The 9737-nt window shown below is 62.5% G+C and overlaps 1 protein-coding gene across 2 annotated transcripts; it reads right to left on the reverse strand.

The window, feature by feature from the left end:
* Positions 1 to 4799: 4799 nt before the first annotated feature.
* BARHL2 (BarH like homeobox 2) lies at positions 4800 to 8638 on the reverse strand. 2 transcript variants are annotated; one of them, XM_040565872.1, is made up of 4 exons: positions 8359 to 8638; positions 7980 to 8169; positions 6451 to 6676; positions 4800 to 5930 (listed from the first exon to the last, which is right to left on the reverse strand). In XM_040565872.1, the coding sequence occupies exons 1-4, from the start codon at positions 8551 to 8553 to the stop codon at positions 5618 to 5620; spliced, it is 924 nt and encodes a 307-aa protein (XP_040421806.1). In that variant the 5' UTR covers positions 8554 to 8638; the 3' UTR covers positions 4800 to 5617. The 2 variants fall into 2 exon arrangements, with proteins under 2 accessions (XP_040421806.1, XP_040421805.1); XM_040565871.1 differs by having other exon boundaries at positions 7980 to 8638.
* Positions 8639 to 9737: the final 1099 nt, after the last annotated feature.

The following is a 9737-nucleotide window of genomic DNA, read 5'->3' on the forward strand; positions in this document are numbered from 1 at the left end:
TGGCAAAGAAAATACCACTCTCATCCTGCACATCATCTTCACTGTCTAGATCCACTGGTTGTATTTTTGTTTGCGTTCTGAAACAGCAGAAAATCGGGGGGGGGGAGGGGGAGGGGGGAGCAAAAAGCTAAATAAATATTTAATGTATCAGCACCTGTCATATAGTTTCTGTGCACTGCCACTATCGATTTCCTGGTAGTTCTCCTCCCCTACCCAACTTCATTAAAGAATACAAGTAAAGTAATAAGTCATTTCACACTCTGTCTGACCATTATACAATAATAGCAAGATTTCATGCAAGGGTACAACATTATGCCCATCTGCAATCACAGCCTCTTTGCAAAAATCTCAATTCACACTTCACATGCAGCTAACCTTGTTACCATTCCCTTCCTAAATCCATCAGTCTTGCAGCTGCACATCTTCACAGCCCAACATCTTAAAATTCATCACTTTGACACCCTCGCATCCCTACAGGTCAAGCTAAAGAAGCCAACCAAGAATAATTAAGGGGTACCCCAGATGTTTAGCTTACTTCAAGCCAACCCTTCCTGGAACGGGGTGTAGTTCTGTCTTTATATGCTAGGGATCCATGTAAGGTGTTTGTTTTAAGGGATGAGACCTCAAACAAATTTCAGACTTCTTCTCTCACCAGTCTTTTTTTTTTCTTTTTTAAATAAGTATAGCTCTTTGTAGTTGGAATTTGAACAAGAAGCACGATAATGAGTAGGTTGAGGGAAGGAAAGGTGTTATCTCATTAAGGTAATTACTAAGACATCCCCACCATTACTTCGGTTTGAAAATGCGGCAATTAAAGCGCCCTGCGCGAGCTCCCAGAGACAAGGGAAGACTTCCGTGCGGCGGACCACGCGTGGCCCGGCCGGAGAGAAGGAGGCGGGAGGGAGCCCCGGGCAGGCGGCAGGCACCGCGCTGGGCCCGCGCCCCGGGGCCGAGGGCTGGGAGTGGGCGCCCCGTCGGGGCGAGCCCCGGGCCCGGCGCTGGCGGCGCGGGGCACCTCGTTTGGTGCCTTTGAAATCCGCTAATTCCGAGGAGCGGCGTTTGCGCGCTGCCATTAATAGAAACGGCTGGTGGAAAATAGGGCATATGAATATGGAAACGGAGTTTTGATGTGATGGACGCTCCACCGGCCCTGCTCTCCGCCTGGGAACCGGCAGGGACAGGAGCCTGCCCCAGCTGTCCCGCGGCTCCGGGGGCGGTGGGAGCAGCCCCGGGGAAGAGGCAGGTCCAGCGGCTTTTCCATCAAACAGGGGCACCGGCGTTCCGGGGGGCCGCCCGCCCGCTCCCATCCCCGTGCCGTTCCCGGGGGGGTGGGGGGGGGCGGCCCCACGAGCTGCCCCCCACCAGGCCCCTCGGAGGACATTTCGATGCTGCTCCCGGAGCGCAGAGGGCAGCTTCTCCTGCGGGGCGAGGGAGCGGAGCCGTCCCGGCCGGGCAGCTCTGCCGTGCCGCCCCTAACTCGCAAACGGGGCTCCGCGTTAAAGCGCCTACCGGGGAGAAACCCACTCGGTGCCACCGACGGGAGACGTGGGCTTCGCAGCAGGACAGAATAAAGAGGGCGGGGAGCTGTGTAATTCCAACCCGAAACGTTTTTTCACCGCTTGTCCCCATCACCCCCCGGGCTGGGGATATTTCTCGCATTGTGAAGGGGTTTACCGCTGCCACGGGTGAGCTCGGCCTGTCTGCACCCACTGTACGCCCTGGGATGGAGCCGAGTATTTAAAGACCTAAAGGGCGACTTACGGCGTGCAATCGCACAGAAGCGTCGTGTGAATTTGGAGGAAGGTCAGTTCTGAAACGGGAGAAAATAACAAAGGTTAAAAACCCACTCGCACGAGAAGCCGGCTGGAGGGGCCACAGGCAGCGCCGGAGAGTAACGCGGCGTTACAGCGTGTAAACGCAACCAGGGGAACCGGGCACCAGAAGCCTTGGCTCGTTCCCTCTCCCCGCTTCGCAGCGGCCCAGCCGAACGCCCCCCGGCTGGGGAGGGCGGCTGCAGTTCCCCCATGTCCCCGGCAGCCGCCTCCGCGCCGGGGCAGGCGAACAGGGAGCAGCACAGGCAGCTCTCAGCTCCATGTCCCAGCCTAGCCAAGCCTCCACCGCCTCACTTTCTGCTCCAACGATGGCCAAGCTAATCCCCCGGGGGGACAGTAATTAAACTTGACCCTGCCGCTGCATCCCGCCAGAGAGCCCTTCAGCCCTCAGCAGCCTACCCGCGGCTCAGCCGGGAGCCGGAGGCTGCAACGGGTCCCAAAACCTCCCCGAGCGTAGCAGGAGCCCCCACGAAGGAAGCTCCCGCGTCGTGCCAAAACACGCGAAAAGGACCCAGCAGAGACAAACTAAAGTGGGACGGGGCAAGAGCCCCACCGCGGCCGCGCCGGTGTCAGTCCGGAGCGACACGGCCAGAAGCGGAGCAGACGCGTCCCGCTTTTTGTCCCCACCGTCTACACCGGGGGAGGGAAACACGCAAAGAGTGGGGACAAAACCCTCGGGGTGGGCAGTCCCCAGCCCGTGCTCGCAGTGCCCCTCGCAGCCCGGGGCAGGAGCTTTGGCCCGGGCGGCGGAGGCGAGAGGAGCGGCGCGGAGGGAGCGAGGAGCTAGGCTCAGCCTCCTTCATCGTCACCACTGCCTGCCGCCAAGCGCGGGGAAGGAGGCCACGCGGCTCTCACGCACGGGAGTCTCACGGCCCGCCCGAGCCCGGCCTCACCAGCTGCGCGGCCCCGACGTGCGGGCAGGACCCGGCGGTCCCTGGCCGAGCCGAGCCGAGCCTGGCCGGGCCTCCCAGCGCTGTCCGCGGTGCTGAGGGCGGGCGAGCCGCAGACTCCGGGCCGGGCTCCGAGGGTGCCCCGGAGATGCCGGCCGCCGGTGCTCCGGTAACAGCGGGGCCGCCTGGGGGAGGCATCAAATGCCCCCAGCAAGCCCGAGGGCTACCGGGCCCCCTCGTTTACACAAACACCGCACTGGTCGCCTTCAGCCTCCCGTTTCGTTTCCACTCCCGACGGCCCAACGCCGAGTTTTCTCCGCCGGGTGCCCAAATTTCCCGAGGTTTACAGCTCTGAGAGCCCCTTTAGCTCGCAACAGAGGGGTTTCGGGGCTCACGTCTACTTCCAGGGCCTCAGCACCGGGGCGAGGGCGGCACAGGCTGCGCGCTCACGGCCGCCAACGGCACTGAGCGGCGCCCGGTCCCGTGAAGCCGCCCTCGGCCCGGCTCTTCGTGAGCCGCGGGGCGAGGCAACGTGCCCCGGTTGACGGCTCCTGCCCGGTGCGAACGGGCAGCGGGACGAGCGAGCGGGCGTTATAATTTCCCTCCCAGCCCCGCTTCCCAAGGGGAAAAATAGAGGGGAGCAATTCCGGCTCCAACCTTCCTCTTCACACCCACTTTCCAGCCGGGTCGGGAATCGCACTGCGGGAGAGGTCGCGGCTCCCGTCCCCCCCAGCAGAGTTTTAGTCGCCGTCCGACCCTCGGCACCACAAGGCACTGGCACTGCCACAGCCCCGGCCGCGACTTCCAACCCCGCGGGAGCGCCCAGCCCCTTCCCGGCCCCCTGCCCTGGGGAGCACTCGTCCATTTTGCGCGAACTTTTTCTTATTCTTACTGCTTTTCAACGACTTTGTGCGGTGAAAACACGAGTCCCGATTTAGCCATCGAGAAGAAACACGAGCCTGGGATCAACTTTTCCAAAAGGATCGCCTCCTTTTCAGGAGAAAACAGCCCAGGATTCGCTGTTTGGGTAGGCGAGAAGATCCTACCCGAGCCCCGCTACCCACCCGCTCCCCCAGGCCGGGAAGGACGCGATCCCCCAGCCCGGGAGGGCTGCCCGGGTCGCCCCGGGCTCGCTCCCAGCTCGTTTCTGTCGGGGCGCACTTAGGGACGGCGGCGAAGGCGCGGGGGAATTGTCAGCAGCCGCCGCAACACGGGCACAAAACGACGTGGGCGTTCCCGGCCCACTCTCCTTTTGTTAGATCAAGACAGGGGTCAATATGGTTTTAACGCGAATTTATTAGCAGAGAAATCGGCAAGCCGCTCGCTAATTAGCAAAGCCCAAATAAACGTGCCCGCAGGCTCCTCTTTTTCTTTTTTTCGTTTTTTTTTTTTTTTAAATTCTCTCTTCGAGAAAGAGAGAAAGGGAACTCACTAGAAAAATAAAAATAAAAACCCCAAAATCCAAACCCTCAGAGGAGAAGATACTGTTTGGCTTTATGAATGCTTTATAGACGATTCCTGGATAACTTCCTAATTTCGCAAGAGGGTGTTCACCCCCGAGGGCTGGGGCCACAGCCGGCCGGGGAGCCCGGCGGAGGGTGGCAGCCCCCAGCCCCTGCCCGCGCCCCCTCTCCCTGCCGCCCCCCGACCCCCGCGGCTCGGGGCCGGCGGGCGCTAAGGGAAAAAACCGTCCGCCGGGGGGTGGGCAACGACCAGAGGGGGACTTGGGGGCTCAGAGCCCGCCGGGGCCCCCTGCCCGTTTTCCCTCATTACTCACCCCCAGCGCCGGCGCTCGCTGTCTGTCCCAGCTCGGTGCGCAGACAGCTGCCCGGCCGGGGCCGCATCCCCAGGCACGGCACGGCTCCGCTCGGCTCGGCCCCGCCGCGCCCGCCCCCATGGGCCGGAGCCGGCCTGGGCCGCCTGCCGCCGCCTCTCCCCGCCGGCTTCCCGGGGAAGCGCCACTGCCCTGCCCAGGTGCTTAAAATAACGGCGAAGGGCACCGCACCTGGCGCGGGGTGGTGATTTTTTCCCCTTTAAAATACAGCTAGAAAGAAAAAAATCGCCTGTTACGAAACAACGAAAATAAAGAAAAAAAAAAAAAAGTGGCGTTTGCCTTTTCTACTCCGAATTTCTTGCATTCTCGTCACGGGGAAAATTAGCTACCTTGAATTTCCACGTTTGTTAAAAAAAGATAAAGTTTATTTCTTTTTTTTTCTTTTTTCCCTGTAATTTTTCAGTCACAAAAAAATCTATATTTTGTCATCTAAGCATTTATTTTACTGAATCCAAAAAGACATGAAAAGAGAGAGGGGAGAACCACGTTCGTTCGTTTTAAACTAACGTATAGAAGTGATTTTTTTTTTGGACAACATATAATAAATATGATATAGCACTCAGCACTCGGTCTGTACAATTCTGTTCGCATTAGGGAGCATGCCACTTTTCAATAAGAAAAAAAAAAAACGTCATGAGAAAAATCAGTGCAAAGTTCTCTGTTCCCCCGGTCTTCTCCGACGGGCGGGGGCGAGGCTCGCTCATCCCTCGGTCCTCTCCAGCGGTCAGGCTCTGCGGCGGGCTCCCTCGCCCTCTCTTCCTCCCCCTCCTTCCCCCTCTCTCTGTCTCCGAGCTCTAAGTCCTGTCTCGCAGGAGCCGAGGTCGGCGGGGCGCCCCGTGGCTCTGCCCGCGTTCCCCCGCGTGTGGTCGTTTCACTTACGGGCTCGGCTCGGGGTTCACGGTTCAAGAGTCCCTGCTCTGACTGATCGCCTCCTTCGGTGGCTGGTGGCTGCCTGCAGACGCTCCTGCCCCTCGGCTTCCCCTTGTTTCCTTCTCTGCGGTGCTGGGGCTTGTTTGGGGACGGGGAGGGGAAGGGCTCGTTGCGGGGACCGCGGTGCTGCTTCACCGGGGGTGCGGGGTGCCCGGCATGGGGTTGGCCAGGGGGTTGAGGGCCGGCTGCCCGCCGGGTCCCAGCCCGTGGATAAGCACCCGCGGCACCAGCGGCCGCTGGAGCTGGGGGTGCGGCGCGGGGGGAGTCCGGTACATGCTGCTGTACATGGCCGCGGCGGCCGCGGCCGCCGTCGTGCTGTCCATGCTGCCCAGCAGGCTGGGGTGGTAGAAATAAGGCGAGGGGAACATCCTCTGCAGGGCCGAGTAGTTCCCGGCCTCGGCCAGCAGCTCCAGTCCCACCGCCGTCTGCCGCTTCCACTTCGTCCTGCCGGGGGGAGCACAAGAGGCGGCTGCAGAGCGGGCGCCGCGACGGGGCCCCCGGCCCGGCCCGGCCCGACGAGCGCCGCCGGCTGCGGGCGGCCAGCCCCTTCCCCTCCCCGGCGCTGCCGAGACCCCGACGGGGCGCTGCGGCCCTCGGTACCAGCACGGGGCCGGCCCCGGCCCACGGTGCCCGGCGGGGCCCAGCTTCCCCCGCGCACACACATGCACACACACACGCACACGCGCGGCAGCTCCGGCCAAATTAATAAACATGGCGCCCCGGTTAGATTGCAGCGCGCTGACACTAATGTTTTCCGACAGAATTAGGGTGGCTGCAACCGTATGTAATGAGACAGAAAATTATGGCAGCGGTGACAACTGGACGGAGCCCCCGGCCCGCCGGGGAGGGCGCGGGGCCGCGCACCGGGCTCCCGCAGGGAGGGCAAGGCCGGCGGCGCCCCCCCCTTGTTCCCAGGGCCGGGCCGAGCCGTGGGTGAGCCGCCGGCCCGTCGGGGCCCCCTTACCTGCGGTTCTGGTACCAGGTTTTCACCTGCGTGTCGGTGAGGTTGAGGGCGGCAGCCAGGTCCATGCGGTCCTGCACGCTCAGGTACTTCTGGCGCTCGAAGCTGCGCTCCAGCTGGTTGAGCTGGTGGTCGGAGAAAGCTGTCCGCGCCTTCCGCGGCTTCTTGGCCCGCACCGGCGGGCTGTCCCGGCTGCTCGTGATCTCCCGGTCGCCCTCCTCCTTTGTCCCTGCGAGCGAGCCGAGGAGCCGTGAGCGAGGGGCGGCGGGACCCCGGAGAGACCCCCGCCCCTCCCTGGAGCCGTCCCCGGGCCCCGCCGCCCCCTCCCCCGGGACTTCTCCGAGGCGTTTGGGGAAGGGGCGAATAAAGCGGGGGGCGGCGGGATTTCCCCGCTCTATTTGTCATCGGCGGGGGTTTCGTTATTTTTTCGTCCTCCCTCCCCCCCACGCCCCTAAAAGCTGGGAAATCGATATGTCAATCCACCCCTGCTCGTACCCGGGTTTGTAGCGTTCCTTGATCTTCCCTGCAGGAAGAACAATAATCTCTCTAATTGACCCACTGGGGAGGTTGGTGCACACAAAAATGGCCAGACCAGACTGTACATCTGTTTTGGGCACTCTTATGCTAATCCTAAAATAGCAAAATGAGTGGCACACACCAGCGTCTCGCTGCTATTCAGCCTTGCAAAAATATGTGAATGGGGAAAAATTAGAAAAATGTGTCCCGTCACCTCGCGGCTTAAAGTGCGCTTCCTGCGAAGCCAGCCCGCGGGAAGGGGAGGCTCCGCTCGCACCGAACGAAAAAGATCCCCTCTCCGTGCCGCCGTTTCTCACTCTTTCCCTTCCTTCCCCTTCCTTCTCCCCATGCACACATCGCTGTTTTCATTTACAAACCCTGAGCTGCGGAGGCTTCCCCATGAGCCCGAAATCCATCCAAAAAAAAAAAAAAAAAAAAAAAAAGGAAGAGAAGACAGAGAAATAACCCTTCCTTTGCGTTTTCGCAAAACGCACAAAGCCCTGTGACCTTCTCTGCTTATCGCGGGCCGGTTCTTTCTGTTTGTTTGTTTAATTTAAACTTCTTTCGTTTATTTGGTATTGGGAAGGTGGTGGGGTTTGTTGCGTTTATTTCTCTTTATTTTTATTTCAGATCGAATGAACAAAACCGAAAAGGATGAAGGCATTAAGTGCAGCGGGGCCGCTGTGCGTGGTTCTTAGAAAGCCGGGGAGGCATTTATGCGCGATAACCTAAAAAATAAACACGCTCTCCTTCCAAACGCCATCGCACCCGTTCAGCCTAATTTTGTTAAAAACGAACACGTTAAAAAAAAAAAAAAAAAAAGACGGAGAAGATGAGGAGGAATTCTCAATCGCCGGAGAGAATAAAACGCGGTTGCATTATTTTTTACCCATTTTACAAACGAGACAGCGACGATCGCGACAAACCCGTGCAGAGCGGGGCCGGTGCTGCTCTCCTCTGGTTCCCTCCTCCCTCCGGGCCGCACCGGCGGCGGAGCGGGGCCGGGACGTACTCACCGTGGCATTTGATGTCGCCCTGCGTGTCGTCGCGCTTGTCGAGCTTGACTTTGCTGTCCTCCTGCTCGAGTTTCGGCCTGAAGCTCTCCGGGGCCACGCTGCCCTCCTGCTTGGGGGTGTGGTGGGGAGAGGGGACGCTGGTACTGTAAGGTGCGCACGCCGCCAGCGGTTTGCTGTCGCCCAAAATGTCCTTAATTAAAAAAGAGGAGGTGGAAGTCCTGGGGCCGGAGCTGGCCGAGCCCAGCTGGGGCGGCGGCGGCTGCGGGGGAGACGGCTGCAAACTCGGCGGCGGCGGGTGCGGGCCGAGGTGGAGGTGGTGCGGCGGCGGCGGGAGGCTCTCCGCCACCCCCAGGTGCGGCTCGGGGTGCTCCATGCTCACCGAGATGGGCGACGAGGGCGCCGTGCCCACGGTGTCGATCTCCGAGCAGGGGGACGGCGTGGCCTGGCTCCTAAAATCCGCGGGCCGGCCGTCGCCGTGCGGCCGAAAGTCCCCGTTCATGACGCCGGGGCTGCCAGAACTGCCGCCGGACAGGATGGTGTCTATCCCGAAGCTGGACCCGCTCGGCCCCTCCATGGCGGCCCACTAGCGCTGCGCCCGCATCCCCGGGGGCTGCCCGCTCACCGGGCGGCAGGCCGGGGGGGGCAGCGCACCTGCGGCGGCACTCGGGCGGGCGGCACTAGCGCGGCGCGCCCGCCGAGCGCCGCATCGCCGCCGCGCCGGGCCGGGCCGGGCCGGGCCGGGCCGGGCCGAAGTTAGTCGGGAAGTTGCGGGCGGAGGCGCGGAGCGGGGCGGACTCCGGCCACTGCGGCGCGCCCGCCCGTGCCGGCCGGCTCCTCTCGGCGGCGGCGACTCCCCCCGTGACGTCACGGCCGCCGCGTCCCCCGCGGGTTATGATAAACCCGGGCTTTCTCCACCGCCGCCGCCCGCCCCCATTGGCGGCCCGCCGAGCGGGGGTGACGCCGCCAGGGCGGCAGCCAATCAGGCAGCCAATCAGCGCGCGCGGCGGCGGGCACCGTCGTTCTCTCACTGCCCCCCCCCCTCCCGCCGCCGCCGCCGTCGCAGCGCCGCCCCGTCGGGGAGAGGGGCAAGACGGAGCGGGAGGGAGGGGAGGGGGAGGGAAAGGCACATCGAGAAACGAGATGGGGGTAGGAAGGAAAGGGAGAGGAGCGGGACGGCACCGCCAGGGCGGCAGCGGGGCTGCGTCCGTCCCGGTGCGGTGGGCGGCGGCGGGCGCACGGCGGGGCGAGCGACAGCCCTCGGGGGTCCGGGACCGCCAAGGGGTGGGGGGGAACGTGGCGGGTGCTGGCACCGACCGGGCTACGGTGTGAGCAGGGAGCGCACGGCCCGCCGTGCTGTCGGGGCGCCCTGGGCCGCTCGGTCCCTCCCCGCCTGCGGCCCCGTTCCAGCTCCCGGCGGCGGGGTCGGGCCGCGGGTCCCCTCGGAGAGCAGCAGCCCGTGTTGGCGTCTGCGGGACGGCTCCCTTGTTGAATGTCAGAGTAATGGAAACTGCCAGTGACAAGACGTCGTATTAATCCTGATTAAGTGCCGTGTCAACCTAATTAGCAGAGTAATTACAAGGTGGTAATGAATGATTCAGAGTTCTTTGAGTTACATTTTACTCCGAATTACCATCTCCAGGCCCCTACGAACCGGGGGCCTGCCCACCCCGCCGCCTCCCTTCCCAGCCTGCAGGCCCGTCCCGGCAAAGCACCCCCGGGGCCCGGCCGGCCCCGAAAGCAGCAGCGGCGGCCCCAAAC

The sequence above is a fragment of the Cygnus olor genome, chromosome 8 (genome assembly GCF_009769625.2).
Source record: "Cygnus olor isolate bCygOlo1 chromosome 8, bCygOlo1.pri.v2, whole genome shotgun sequence".
NCBI lineage: Eukaryota > Metazoa > Chordata > Aves > Anseriformes > Anatidae > Cygnus > Cygnus olor.